The following is a 15,909-nucleotide window of genomic DNA, read 5'->3' as shown; positions in this document are numbered from 1 at the left end:
ATTGGGTGTTGAATATCTCCAAGGATGAAGTCTTCACAATCTCTCTGTTGTCCGGTTCCAAAGTTTGACCATCCTCACAGTAAAAAAGCTTTTTCTTATGTTTAAGTGGAATTTTCTGTATTTCAATTTGTACACATTTCTCCTTGTCTTGTCACTGAATACCACTGAGAAGAACCTGGCTTCATCTTCTTTACATCCTCCCATGAGGTATTTATACACATCAACAAGATACCCCCTGAGCTTTCTGCAGGCTGAACAATCCCAGCTCTCTCAGCCTCTCGTCATATGACAGATGCTCCAATTAATCATCTCCGTGGCCCTTCACTGGCATCACCCCAGTATGTCCAAGTCTTTCTAGTACTGGAGAACCCAGAACTGGACACAGCAGCATTCCAGGTGTGGCCTCACCAGTACTGAGTAGAAAGGAAGGGTCACCTCTTTTGACCTGCTGGCAACAGTTTTCCTAACATGGCCCAGGATGCTGTTGGCCTTGCTTGCTGCAAGGGCACATTGCTGGCTTATGTTCAGCTTGTCCACCAGGACCCCCAGGTCCATTTCTGCAGAGCTGCTTTCCAGCCAGTCAATCCCTGGCCTGTACTGGTGCAGGGGGTTATTCCTCCCCAGGTATAGGATTTTGCATTTCTCTGTTGAACTTCATGAGATTCCTGTTGGCTCATTTCTGCAGCATGTTGAGGTCCCTTTGAATTGCAGCATGACCATACAGTGTATCAAACACTCCTCCCAGTTTTATATCATCAGCAAAACTGCTGAGGGTGTGCTCTGTCCCATCATCCAGATCGTTAATGAAGATGTTAAACAGTACTGGCCACAGTATTGTTTCCTGGGGTACACCACTAGCCTCCAGATGGACTTCATGCCACTGATCACAGCCCTATGAGTCTGGCAGTTAGCCAGTCTTCACTCCATTTCACTGTCCACTTATCTAGTAAACATGTTATGGGAGACAGTATTGAAAGTCTTAACAATATCCTGTGCTCTCCCCTTGTCCACCAAGACAGTCATCTTGTAGAATGCTGTCAGGTTGCTTAGGCATGACTTCCCCTTCATAAATCTTTGCTGCCTAGTCCCAGTCACCTTCTTGTCCTTAATATGTTTGGAAATAGCTTCAAGGTTCTGTCATCTTCTCTGGGATTGAGGTGAGGCCTGTAGTTTCCCAGATCCTCCTTCTAGCCCTTCTTGAAGGTAGAAGTGACATTTGCTTTTTTCCAGTCCTCAAGAACATTCCCCAGTTGCCATAACCTTTCGAAGATATTTGAGAGTGGTCTCAATGACATCGTCTAGCTCGTGCAGCAGTTGTGAGTGCACCCCATTAGGCTCCATGGACTCAAGTATGTCCAGCTTATTTAAATGTTTCCTAACCTAATCCTCCTCCAGGTGAGGTCTTCCTTGATCAAGGCTTTTCCCATGAGTCTCAGGAGCCTGGGATTCCTGAAGACAAATTTACCAGAAAGACTGAGGTGAAAAAGGCATTGAGCACCTCAGCCTTTTCCCTGTCCTTTGTCACCAAGTCCCCAACCCCATTCAGCAGCAGACCTACATTTTCCTTACTTTCCTTTTAATGCTGATGAACCTGCAGAAGACTTTCGTGTTGCCCTTCACGTCCCTCACCAGATTCAACTCTAGATGGCTTTGACTTTCCTAACCCTGTCCCTACATACTCAGACAGTATCTTTATAGCCCTCCTCTCCTGGGTCACCTGACCCTCCTTGCTTTTCTTATATGCTTCCCTCTTACATTTGAGCATTGTCAGGAGCTAATTGTTCATCTGTGAAGGCCTCCTGCCGCTCTTGCTGCACTTCCTGCATGTGGGGTGGATCATTTGTGAACTTGGAGGAGGTATTCCTTGAAAATCAACTAGCTTTCCTGGACCACTCTTCTTTCCATGTCTGTTTCCCCTGGGATTCTTCCAAGCAGGTCTCATAACAGGCCAAAGCCTGTTCTCCTGAAGCCCAGGGTTATGATCTGCTTTGTGCCTTTCTTCCTGCTCTCATGATTCTGAACTCCACCATCTCATGGTCACTGCAGTCAAGGCTGCCCCTGACTTTTACATCCATGACCAGTTCCCACAGCGTGTCTCTCCTCATCAGTTCCTCCACAGTTCCCTGTGTTATGAAATGATCATCAGTGAACTCCAGAAACCTCCTGAACTGGTTGTTCCCTGCTGTGTTGTCTGTCTAGCAGATATCAGCTTGGCTGGAGTCCCCTGTGAGGACTATGAGCTGCGAACATGAGGTTTCTTCCAGCTGTTTGAATGCTGTACTCACGTACTTCTTCCCGATCAGGTGGTCTGTAGCAGACACCCACCCAAATGTTGCCCATCTTGGAATCTCCACCAGTCCTGACCCACAAGCTCTTGACTGGCTCATTGTCCATTCCTAGGCAGTGCCTAGGAGCATTCCTGCTGTTCCCTTGCATAAAGGACCACTCCCCTGCCTCGCTTTCCTGGGTTGTCCTTCCTAAAGAGCCTGTCCTCATCTACTGCAGCACTTTAGTCATATGAGCTATCCCACCACATCTCTGTGATCCCAGTGAGATCACAGCCCTGTAACTGCACACAACCTTCTAATTCCTCCTGTTTGTTCCCTGTGTGTCATGCCATAGCATACAGATGCCTCAGAGAGGCGCCTCCTTGTGCTGATTTCCCAGAAAAGATAGGAGAGCTTCCCCCCATAATGCTGTCCTCTCAGCACTTATTTATGTGCATACACTTGGGGCAGGTCTGCTTTAGTCCTATCTTGTTTTCAAGATCTCTCTTGTCTACATTACACTTCACCCTTTGCTTGCCACCTCAGTCCACCTTCCTCTCTTGATTGTGGATTTTCATCTCCTTCCCTGCATCATTCCCAGTTTAAAGCTCTCCTTACCAGGTTAGCCAGCCTGTCTGCAAAGCTATTTTTGCCCCAATTGTTCAGGTGGATCCTTCCTAGGAGTTGATCTTCAAAGAGGGTCCCACTGGTCTTAAAACCAAAATCCCTGCTGTCAACACCAGGATGAGCACTCAGATTGTTTGGGTGCTTTACTAGACACAGCAGGGCTCCCAGCCCCTCTGCAGCTAGGGCACTGAACCTATTCTGTAGTTGCAGATCTGCAGGTGGAGCAGAAGCCTTCCTCCTGGTGCCAGCAGTTGCAAGCTTCTACCCATCACCATCGTGGAACTCCATTTTCCAAGCCAATAAGCAGAGACTCTGACTGCCCCTCCTTTGGTACGTTTTGGGGTTCAGGCTCTTGTATCTGAGATGCCTTGTGTTATATCTCAAGGAAGATCCACTCAATCTCTTTTTTGTCATCTCTGATACTGCACAATCTGCTGACCTCCTCATGCTGTGTAAAATACAGACCCTCCACCAGTGTATACCTCCTGCAGGCTAGAAGACCATCTCCCACTGCCCCGGCCTTGGCAAGAGGCCCCATCATCCCTGCAATCCCAGGCCTGCAGAGCTGCGTACTTCCTAGGGAGCTTAGTCTAGATTGAGACCTGTGATGTCCCAGGGGTAGTTGTTCCAGTTGCTGCTGGGGACTGTGCCCTGTGGAGCGTCACCACCCCTGCAGAGCCCCTGTACACTAACCTTAGCAGGGTTTCTGGACCTCTTCTGTGCACAGTGCTGCACAAACTGCTGCAACTGTTGGCTGCCTCTGTTAGCTGTGCTCACAGAAACTGAAGTGTGAAAATGATGATGCTGTACAAACATGTGGAGGCAGGGAGTATAGTAAGAGCTTAGCATAGGAAGACTTGGTCACATTTGGTTTAGAGGCCTTTAAAATTATTAGTAATTCATTTTAGGGACTTTTGAAATTGGCTATAGGGACAATCTGCCCCCATTATATTTTCCCTTAATCTTCCCATCTTTTTCCTGACAAGAATAACATTCATAAGTACATCTAGTGTTTTTCAGCTATAGTGCTTTTCCAGTGTTTCACCTGGGAATGTCTTATCTCTGTTTTATAAATGAGGAACTGGGCTTCTTCAGAGAGAATAAGTAATATGACAGAGGTCGTAAAACCTTGTTTTGCCCATAAGCTATCAGTGGCCCATAAGTGATTCTTGTTTCCTTCATGTTGACATCTTTACTGTGTTAGTTGCATTCAGATATTTGGTACTTACTGGATGATTGAAAATGTGAAAATGGTGTTCCTTCAGAGGAGCAAGGATCAATTAATTGTGTAAAGCAATAATGCAGTATCTATCTCTGTCTTTACCCTATAGGAGAACAAGCATTCGTGAGTGGTAAAACTTTATGGAGATTTCTTGTGAAATTGGATGTAGACCTTCAAAGGGCAGTCCCCTATATGATAATGACCAAAATGGTGCTAAGTTCCTAATATGTAACACAAGGACTGAGGGGAACCACTGCTGAACTTTGATCTCCACAGTAGGAAGCCAAGATGGAAAGAATCTGCATATAAAAATATCAGTGGGAGTCACCTTTCTCTCTCAGACTTGCTTTGTTCTCTTGAAATATATCTCCCCTTTTTTTAGAGCCAAAAATGATCAAGTTTAGTTATAACTGCAAAGAGCAGTACTGAAGATTGGATCTGTTAATCTATGAACTTTCAGCTGAAGCACCTATCCTTAGTGTGTGGTAAAGGAAGACTCTTAGACTAAGCAAGCCATAGAAAGAAAGACATCCTTAGAAGAAATCTGGGAAATAAAATGTCTCTGAGAAGCATTAGAGTGGTAATTACTGAACTCAAGACACTTGTGTATCACTGTTTATCAGCAGAGGGCTGAAAATACAAACATCAATTATGTCACACTCTTTGCAATATTTGACTAAGTGTGTCTGTTCCAATGTGGTGAAAGAAGTGAATTTTACAGCTGCTTCAAGAGAAGGGGGAAGGGGAGGCAGGAGGAAGAACCACAGCTGCACTTGCCCTAGGGCTTTTGGCTTTTTCTCTTTGTGTGAGTGGTGCAACTGGAATCTGCTGTGTTTTATCAAACAAATGGCTCCCAGCAAGTAGGCAGTTTAACTTGATTAACCCAAGATAAATGTCACAAGTCTTACAGATCACAGAGGATTAGAGTTGGGGAGATGAACAGTGGCAGTCCTGGCTCATTATGGACGTCAGTGGACATCTGTGTGGGGGGGGTCCTATCAGGGACTGCTGTTTACTGGGTATTTTTTTATCTGTTTATCATTTTTCTGTGAAGAACCAAGTGCCATCCTATCTTTTTCTGATTTGTAAAGGAAGGTGTTTGCCACAAGTGCTCTAAAACTTTGTGTACTGGGTTTGTGTGGTGGGGTTTTGGTAGTGGGTTAGGGGCCACAGGAGTGGCTCCTGTGAGGAGCTTCTAGAAGCTTCCCCAGCTCCAGGTCGGACCTGCCTCTGGCCCAGGCCGAGCCCATCAGTGAGAGTGGTAACACCTGTGGGAGAGCAGATTTAAGAAGGGGAACCCCCGGGGAGTGGGATGTGAGAGGACCCTCTCTGCAGGTGCTGAGGTCAGTGAGGAAGGAGGAGGAACAGGAACGCAGGAGGAAGGGATGGCCCTACAGCCTGTGGTGGGCAGGCTGTGCCCCCCAGCCCATGGAGGGGAGTGGGGAGGAGCCCACGCTGGAGCGGGGGATGGCCCCCAAGATGGCCGTGACTCCATGGGAAAGCCTGTGCTGGAGCAGTCTGTGCCTGAAGGACTGCAGCCCGTGGGAAGGACCCATGCTGGAGAAGTTTGTGGAGAACCGTCTCCTGTGGGAGGAACCCCACAGTGGAGCAGGGGATGAGTGAGGAGGAGTCCTCCTCCCCCTGAGGAGGAAGGAACGGCAGAGACAAGGTGTGATGGACTGACCACAACCCTCATTCCCTGTTCCCCTGTGCCACTGGGGGAGACGAGGTAGAGAAAACTGGGAGTGGAGTTGTGCCTGGGAAGGAGGGAGGGGTGAGCGGGAGGTGTTTTAAGATTTGGGTTTACTTCTCATTATCCTGTTTTGATTTGATTGGTAGTAAATTAAATCGATTTTGTTCCTTCCCCAAGTTGAGCCTGTCTTTTGCCCATGACCTTAAGTGGGGAGCGATCCCTCCCAGTCCTTATCTTGATCCACAAGCCTTTCTTTATATTTTCTCCTCATCCTGCTGGGGCAGGGGGGGAGTGTGCGAGCCAGTGGCTGCGTGGTGCTTTGTTACCGGCTGGGCTGAAACCATGACACTTTGTTACAGCAAAGAAAGAGATCCTGACCAGATATGAGATACAGCAAAAAATGTTCACAGTGGCTTGTGTTTGGATACCTGATTTGAGCAGGTTTGGACCTAGTGACCAGTAAAAGTGAAATCTTGAACATACTAGGTGCAGGGCTAGTTTAGACAGTGGAAAATTGTAGTGGATAGGAGCTGTTTTCATATGAAAGAGACAGGGCTATCTGAAATATTATATATGGTATACTACAGCAGAGAAAGTAATATCTGATTCATTGTGCACACAAGAGTTAAGACAGTTTCCCCTTAGCATGGAGCATGTTCCTGAAAGAAGAGCTAGTTGTTGGCATGAAGAGGGTTAGAAGAGGAAATAAAGGGATATTCGCAGCATGCAGAACAGTGTGGTACAGTGATCCCCAATTTAGCTCCAGAACCAGAAACCTTATCACAGGCTGGGAGAGAGGGGAGTGTGAAAGGTAAAATTCATCAGAGGTGGGAATGCGGAACAGAACAGTAAGGAAACACTGAGCTCGGGCAAGAGAGAATGTATGCTCTTACCATCCTCCACTTGTAACAGAAGAACTCTAGTATTGAAAAAAAGGAAACAAAACAGCATAAGAAAAGGCTAGGCTTCAGTAACTCAGCAGCCTCTGGACTTCCGGCCAAGGAAAGATATTATACGCTTTCTGCTGAATTCTTGCTTATAGTCCATCTAATCCTCTAGAAGCACTTTTTTTCTCTAAAATTTGCATTTTATCTTGAATGTGAAAGTTGTTTTTGCCAAACATATTGTATCACATTATTTCCACTGAACGCAGCAGTGTGGCAGTACATTTCCTGTTTTCAAATTTTATTAGACTGGAGTTGTGGAGCACTATCAAGTATCTCACAGATCCTTAAAACTGCTTAAATGTTGCATAAGATAGTTCTAAATATTGCTGCTGCAAGACAATTGACTACAATTTGTGCAGTTACTGTGTTGTTCTCTCATATTAGTACATATAAACTGGAATTGTACATAAATCACAACTTGTTAGTGGGAGATGATAGTTTTATTTTCCACAGAAGGTATTGGATACTGGAATGGATTGTTTCACTTTGTGGTGAGGAGCTGTTTGGCCAGATTCAGTGCCTGAATAACTCCAGAGTATGGGCAAGAGAGTTCTGTGGACCTCTGCTGCACTGAAGACACTCTTGCTAAGTCAGTCACATGATAGAGACGAAAGAACAAAATACTGGAGAGTCCCTGAAAGCAGAGGCTTAAGGACAGTGCCCTGCATAGAAACCCGTGCTGCCACTGCCCATGCAAGTCTTGTCTTCTAGGCAGACAAATGGAGAACTCTGATTTTAGATCTGTTGGGAGGTGGGGGCAAGGACTAATTTACTTCTAATTTGAGTAAAAGACACATAAAAAAATTGAGAGGAAGAAAAAGGTAAGCTTTTCTAAAAAATGGGATCCTACGTTACTGCCAGGTAGTCCAGAACTGTTGACTGGTCCCAATCTTTTCTGATTTTGTGACAATTTGTTTCTGCTCCCTGCATTAGTTAAAAATTACTATTTTTCCCTTAATACAGGTGACTCACTGGCACAGTCCATACTTTTTTGCCTACTTCCCTGCAGCCTCTTCCTTCCCAGCTCTTCTTGCAGATATGTTGTGTGGTGGAATAGGATGTGTGGGCTTCTCTTGGGTAAGTTTACCGGGGTATGTACCACTATGTGGAAATGGTACTTCACCTTGCCAAGATTTTAAGCATTTCAGTAACAATCTTCAATGAAATTACTGATTAATGGCAGTGAAGTCACAAGACTATTTTTATAGGTACATTTCCTTGACTAAATAGATGTTTTCACATAGACACCCTGAATGACTCCAGGAGTAAAAGACTATTTCCTCTTAGAATTTTTGCCCTTGAAAAATGACCAGCATTTAGGATTAGTGTTAGCAGTGCTAACTTACTGGTAATTCATTAAGTAGTATGACTGTTGCCTGTCGCCTGGTGTTGTTACTTCTCTTATCTGGATGAATGGAAAATTGTGTTTAAAAACCCCACATTCATATGAGATAGGCTCTTCTCAAAAGAGATTGGTACTTGATGTTGGAAAAAAAAATGCAAGATGCAAATCCTAGCTTTAACATTTGATAGTCATGATTCTATGTGAGGCCCAGTTTGAAATTTTTTTAGTAAGTATTAGAAACGATATGCACAAAATGGTCTTCAGGTCCCTAATGTAGCTGTTCAAGTTGCCTAGTCTCTTCCTCAGTAATCAAAAGACAGAGAGAGAAAGAGTTGTTCTTGCTCTGGTAGATCCCATTTCTCTTCATGGTCTAGTGAGGTTATTCCCTCTGTTCTATTTTTCAACACAGGCAGCAAGTCCAGCTTGCACAGAGCTGGAGACTGTCATGCTGGATTGGCTAGGGAAGATGATTAATTTGCCTGAAGCGTTTTTAGCTGGCAAGGATGGCCAAGGTGGAGGAGTCATTCAGGTAAGAGGGGACATAAAAAAAGAATACAGGATGAGTTTGTGGGCTTTATGATTTTGTAAAACCTTCATACCAAAACATTAATAAAAGAAAGATACATTTTTCTTCTGCCACATGGGTTCCTTTCAGATTTTCAGAAAGACTGATGCTCTGTGAGAATGTCCATAGGTTGGTAGGATCATCCACAAAAGTAATGATTTTGTTTTCAGAGCAGCTGAATTCTGAAACACTCTTCTCTGTGAAGAACTGCTAGTAGTTCAACATAACAGCACAATTTGGGCTTAAAATTAAAATTATAATGTTGAAAAGTCATGTAGGATGGAAACTTTAATTTGTTGATCAAGTGAAGTGAGCTTATGCTTACCAACAATGTGCAGCAATGTTTTGTGGCTGAAAACAGAAAAAAGCCTTCTCAAATAGAAATATATCTGAGGATTTTGAGTAGAGGACTGTCCTGGTTTCAGCTGGAATAGTTAATTGTCTTCCTAGTAGCTGATACAGCATTATGTTTTGAGTTTGGTATAAGAGGAATGTTGATAACACACTGATGTGTTCAGTTGTTGCTAAGTAGTGTTTATACCAAGTCAAGGATTTTTCAGCTTCTCATGCCCAGCCAGCAAGAAGGCTGGAGGGGCACAAGGAGTTGGGAGGGGACACAGCCAGGGCAGCTGACCCAAACGGGCCAAAGGGGTATTCCACAGCATGTGATGTCATGTCCAGTATAGAAACTGGGGGCAGTTGGCCTGGGGGGGTGGCTTGGGAACTAACTGGACATCAGTTGGCAATTGGTGAGCAATGGCATTGTGCATCGCTTGTTTTGTATATTACAATTCTTTTATTGTTATTGTAATTTTATTATTATCATTATTAGTTTCTTCCTTTCTGTCCTTCCTTTCCTGACAAGGATCACGAAAAGTGGTTACAAAGGCTTCCATGAAGTCCACCTTATACATTTTGCAAATGTTTTACTTCAGTCAGTTTCCAAAACAGCTTTCCTTTTTTTCAGAAAAAAGTGTCAGAGATCAAGCAATGGATAAGAACATAGGAGACAATCTTCTATAAGTAGAAAAAACAGATTATAGCAGAAAGTCTATCAGTCCTTGTAAAAGAAATTGAAATTATTTTAAGAAGTTCCCCTTATATAACAAAATGAAATATTGGAATAGTATAATAAAATGAAGACCTGCTTAAAATTTGAACCTAAATGGTTCTATCAGTAGATAACACAATTTTTGACTACACTGCAGTATCCAAACCAGAACAAAACTCCAGACTTTGTTGACTTAATGAAATGATGTTGCTTAATGAAAGCCTACAATGTCTGAACAGAGTATCTGTATGATAGTGAATATATAATCAATGGGCAAACTTGCATGCATAATAAAGCTATACTGTTTGCCAGCCATGGCTCCACTAGTGCATGGTCTTTCTGCAAATGCAGACTCTGGTCACAACTATTAATCTAACTAAAATAGATCTCTGCTATGGAAAAGACTGAATTTTAAATAATTGTTCTGTGCTCCTTTAATCTCTGGCCCTGGTCATTGGAGGCCAGGGCACAATCCATTTTATTCTAAGGTAGGCTTCTAAAATACATCTGAATTACATGCTAGAAGTGGGAGCTGCTTTGATGTCAGCTGCAAATGCCTACTGCATATTCCAATGAATTCTTCCCAAGCAAGTATGAATTTAACCCAACTGCTATGATTCTCCTAGGCGGAGCTGCACCTACACCAGTGTATTCCTGTATAACTCATCTGCTTGCTCTGTTAGGATCTTTATTATTATGACTACTAGGGAGGGGGTTATGTTCAAGAAATCAAGGTTCTGTCACGTGTCTCAGCAGTACTTATTTTGTACCAGTGAAAGCAAGCAATTATGCCTGATGGTTATCAGCAGGAAATACTGCCCTTCCAGGCTGACAATGCTGGATTGCCCATAATTTTAATCAGAAACCAGTCAGTTTCAGGAATCGAAAGTGGGCTCTGTGTTCCTGCTTACGATGAAGTAATTTGTGCTGCAGATCTTTTCTTACTCTTGAAACAATAATGATACAAATAAGAGAGCATGAGGCAAAGACAACATAAGTGTGTGAAAGTGCCAGTCATTCTCTTGGTAAATACCAAGTAATTATTGCGGTATTGGGTAAAACTGAGCCTGTGAAAATTGGCTCTTAATTACATTTGAAGGTCTATGTCAATATGAAGCACTTTTGTGTGCAGGATGACACGTGAAAATGGCAAAAGATGAAAGAAAATTTCAGTTCAGAGCTCTGGTGGACATGAACATCAGCTCTTGCTGATATTTCTTCCGCCTCTTGAGCCTGCTTGCCATGGCAACCTTTATTTGCTTGCAGTAAAAGGAAAGGTATCATCATCCTTCACTTAATGCAGAATACAGCATTCAAGAGGAGAAAAAAACAGCTTTTAAAATAAGTGGGAAAGCAACTTTCTTCCTGAAGCTTGTATCCTGCTGTTCATTCTAGACAAACTGCTGAAAAGTATAGCTACTTTGAATTTTAAAAAGCTTTCTTGCTCTGAAAAGAAAAAGTATTTTAAGGGTGAAACAAAATGAGACTCAGCCTATCTTTGACCTGGTAAGGAACACTGCTGATTTATCTTTCTTGTCAGTTAGCTGAGTAGTTCAAGAACCAAGGGGGTTTTGCCTCAAAAATATTTAGTGCAAGACTGGTGCCAAGTGAATAGAAGAGCATTACAAATCAGGTTCTGCAAACTCTGTAAGCTTCAGTATAAAAAAGGTGACTTATGAAAACTGAGGCAAGGTGAAAAAGCCTGTGCCTATCATGAGACATCCAAAATAATTTCCAAGTTGCTGGATTCAGGTACCTTTAGGCTATGACCCAGGTGTATATCAGGAGTAAAGATTCAGCTCGACAACAGGCCTTTCCTTTTCATCCTTGTTTCTGTGCAAGGAAATTCATATAAGAACTGTTGTATATGCTGAATATGCACCAGCCTGGATGAACAGCCAGGAATGCTAAGACATCTTGTAGCATTCCTCAGAAGGCTGAGGCTATTCTTGAGCCCAAGTCATTTGCTTGCCCAGCCAGGCAGCCTCCAGAATAGTGGGGGCTTAAATTTCCAGATCTCAAATTAGTGTCTTAACCTTTGGAATTTCCTACAGCCATTTTCTTTTATATATTTGTGCACATGTCCTGGTTTCAGCTGGGATAGAGTTAACTGTCTTCCTAGTAGCTGGTGCAGTGCTATGTTTTGAGTTCAGTATGTGAAGAATGCTGATAACACTGATGTTTTCAGTTGTTGCTCAGTAGTGTTTAGACTATAGTCAAGGATTTTTCAGCTTCTCATGCCCAGCCAGGGCAGCTGACCCAAACTGGCCAACGGTGTATTCCATACCATGCGACGTCCCATCTAGTTTAGGAACTGGGAAGGGGGGGGCAGGGAATCGCCGCTCGGGGACTGGCTGGGTGTCGGTCGGCGGGTGGTGAGCAATTGCCCTGCGCATCATTTGTACATTCCAATCCTTCTATTACTACTGCTGTCATTTTATTAGTGTTATCATTATCATTATTAGTTTCTTCTTTTCTGTTCTATTAAACCGTTCTAATCTCAACCCAGGAGTTTTACTTCTTTTCCTGATTTTCTCCCCCATCCCACTGGGTGGGGGGGGGAGTGAGTGAGCGGCTGCGTGGTGCTTAGTTGCTGGCTGGGGTTAAACCACGACAGCACATTTCTTTAATATGCATATTTCTCACATGTCTTGGAAAGACACTAATGGTTTTATAGGGCCTTCTCATTACAGAAAAAAGAAGAAAAAAAAAAACAAAAACATTTTCTCCACATATATTTGAAAGATTTTCATGTATCCCCTTAAATGTATATGTTTTAATAAAAGTAATAATTATTATTATTTCCCCCATATTAAATGCAAGGGTGCCAGAGCTAACTTTACTGTGAAGAACCCAGGTTTAGAAAGGTTGTTTTCAGTGACTTGCCTGATGTGAGATGGACTAAGGTCTTGCACACAGGCTTTATGTTGCCCAACTTCATTGTAAGGACATACAACTTACCTGAAAAACCTGTGTGAGCATCACAATAAGTTGCAGTGGTTTGCACAAATGAAAAGTATTCTTGCCTGCTGAATTGCTGGAAAGGATATTTCAGGCAACATCGTCTGATAGTGTATGCCCATTATGCAGGTCTTCTGATTATGCAGTGTTCTTTAGAAAATTATATACTGCTTGTAAAAAAAACCCAACCAAACAAAAACAAACCAGGATTAAAAAAATGGAAGAAACTCAGCTTCCCAGAAAATAGGTGATGTTCTTGACTAAAACATTTCTCATCTGCTGGACATCCAGGACCCAAGTCATTACATTCTAGCTCACAGGACTGTCAGGAAGCATGGGTATTTTATTTCATTGTTACTTAGATAACATTGTGCTAAGCATGGCAGAAATAGTTTTGCTAAGAAAGACATGGTGACAGAAGTTTCTCATCAGGAAACTTACACTGTGTGAAATTCATCTCACATTTTGTCAGATAAAGTTGAACATAGAAGAAGGTACCTTTAGAGGAACCATTTATTTCAGTCCAGATTATTTGCCTAAAATAGATGGAATTCTTGCTTTCTGGATGGGCTTACCTCTCTCCACAGAATACTAAGGGACCCTAAACAATTATTTTATCTCAGATATTTAACTTTTTAGACAAATAAAGTGAGATGAATCAGATCTTGAAAGTTCTTTATGTGTAAGATGAAGATAATTGTGTGCATGCTCTTGGCATCAGGAGTTTTGAGAACTATGGACAGGCATGATTTCTTGGTGTTCAGATATTCTGATTAATATTCTGAATTATGGTCTGGCTACAGACCATATGCAGAATAAGATTAAACAGGGAGATTGCCAAATTGTGTTTTCTGTAATTAATGGACAGAATTTCCTTCACCACTTGCTTCTACATGGAAGTTCTACCTTACTTGACCCAAAAGGGATATTTGTTTTCCCATGCCGTTCTGTATGTATGTATCTGTAGTATTTCCCTCAGTTGCCATAATGCTGTATGCAGCAGCAGCAGCTATAAGAAATGCACAAAACTGTCTCCAGCTCATCTTTGTGCTCTGAGCCAGACCCTGGGGTCTACATTCGTCAAATCCCACACCACCAGAAAGGCAGATAAAATACATTCATCGTGGCAATACATTTAGTAAACGTTTAGGGACTGTCCTTTTTCGTGCTTACTCGGTTCATGAGGCTCTTGAATTTCAGCTGGACTGAGTTCACTCACTCTTGAGATGTTGACATGTAGAAGGCAGCTTTGTCTCATATAAATAGCTCAGCTAACTTCAGTATTAGGAGAAAGTCTGAATTCACTGGGATCATTCTCATGTATGAAATCTGTAGGATCAGGCCCACCTCCAGTCTTACTTCTTCAATAAGACTTCCTAAATATTTAAACATTTGTTGTCATTAATTATTATACAGAGGTCGTCAACAAAGGGAGGATAGAATTTTGGTACAGGATAAGAAACATCACTCCAAAATTAGCTTGTTGACACTGGGGATATTTCTGAGACATACTTATTAATATAAGCAACTATTCTTTGGACTGTTATGTGCTTGGTAGGGGAATATTTGTGTGACAATTGTTCAACTTTGAAAGTACCTAAAAATTTGATCTCGTGAATGGACACCCAAACCCACTGAAGTTTATGAACATGGTTACAAACTGTTACTTATAGCTTAAAAGAGCAGTTTAGAGCATGTTTGACCTGCCTGTTCTAGAGGAAAACCATAAAAAGAATTTGTGGGAATTTGTATTCTCTTGTGAAATTTATGGAACAATTGATACAAAAAATTCCCCTCTTTGTTGTCACAGAGTATCCAAAAGGCAATTTAAACTCATGTTTTGTGAATCAAAGTGCCATTTAAAAATAGTGTGTGACTGTTCCTTTCATCTCAGTGTTTTTGAAGAAGAAAACATACATAACTAATACTTTGAAATGGAGTTAGCTATTTTGAATCATAACTTTTTTGCTTTTTCAGTGTTTTTTTCTCTTTTAACCAAAATAATTGACTTGCCCAGGGTAACTCTAAATGTTAAATAAGCGTTAATAATTATGCATGTTGCTTGATAGGAGAGTTGACAGATTCTGATGAAAGTTAAATGTGTGGAAATATGGAGTAACAGAAATCAACAGTTACTCTGCCATTGTTACTGGTTAACAAACGATTGGTGCCTGGTTTGAGATCCTTTTCACGTATGTTTACGTCTATGAGTCCAGCTTTCTAGCATTGATTGCAAGGCCGGTGCCTAAACTGAACAAGCATAGAGATTAAAGAGAGCAGACAGGAAGGAGGAGACCAAGATCAAATAGAGATTCCTCCCTTGCTGTCACACATATTCTTAAAAAGCAGGAGATTGCGCAGTTTCTCATATGCAGTTTCTGTTAATAACTTCGCAGATTCATACGGAAGAAAATGTTGCTTTTCTTTTTCTGGAATGTCCTTCTTTTGAACCTTCCTTCAATTTGTCCCACAGGGAAGTGCAAGCGAGGCCACCCTGATTTCACTGCTTGCTGCAAGAACAAAAACTATCAGATGGTTGCAATCAGAAAAGCCTGAGCTAACAGAAGCAGACATCATGAGCAGGCTGGTGGCCTATGCTTCCGATCAGGTGAGTACCTCTCAAAAACATTCAGACATCTCAATAGGTAGGTGAATTAAGTATAAACTGTGTGGATTGGTGACTATTTGGTTTTGCTTGTTTAAATCTTATTGTACATCATAAGTGGGCTGGTATCTCGTGAGCTACCATAATACAAAGAATAAATATCCAGAGGTCAGTGTTACATAAATATTACTTCTTTACAAAAAGAGCTCATTTGAAGTAAATAAGGATACTTGAGTAAGGTGTTAATTTCAGTTGTGCTGAGTAAGTCTAGACCATCTTTTGTTATATCTAGGCTTGTGTGTCCATGTGTGCACACATTATTTTCCTCCTACGTACACGTGTGCAAACAAACACGCATACATCCTCCTCCTGTATGCATGCATGGGTGCAGGTGCATGCACACAGACAAACCTAGTGCATGAATATAAAGCAAATTAGTCATAGTACTTGAAGAAGCCCAAACATTTTTTTCTTTATTTTTTTAAAAGAAAAAAAACTCCTAAGATCTCCATGTATCAGTCCAGCTAAGAAATCTTACAAGAAAACAGAAAATGTAATCCTTGATTTCTGACTGTGAGTGGTATTTAGCGGACTGAGTTAGGCTAAATTCTCAGCAGGCCAGGACC

General features: G+C 42.1%; 1 protein-coding gene across 1 annotated transcript in view; it reads left to right on the top strand.

The window, feature by feature from the left end:
* DDC (dopa decarboxylase) overlaps positions 1 to 15,909 on the top strand; it is a 76,746-nt gene that overhangs the window by 23,619 nt on the left and 37,218 nt on the right. Inside the window, exons 3-5 of the mRNA XM_075022690.1 lie at positions 7,720 to 7,833; positions 8,511 to 8,630; positions 15,152 to 15,286. Of these exons, the coding sequence (XP_074878791.1) occupies positions 7,720 to 7,833; positions 8,511 to 8,630; positions 15,152 to 15,286 (369 nt within the window). The remainder of the gene's footprint in view (positions 1 to 7,719; positions 7,834 to 8,510; positions 8,631 to 15,151; positions 15,287 to 15,909) is intronic.

The sequence above is a fragment of the Buteo buteo genome, chromosome 3, assembly GCF_964188355.1.
Source record: "Buteo buteo chromosome 3, bButBut1.hap1.1, whole genome shotgun sequence".
Classification (NCBI taxonomy): Eukaryota; Metazoa; Chordata; class Aves; order Accipitriformes; family Accipitridae; genus Buteo; species Buteo buteo.
The sequence above is the reverse complement of the archived record's forward strand: the minus strand, read 5'-3'. Positions and strand labels throughout refer to the sequence as shown.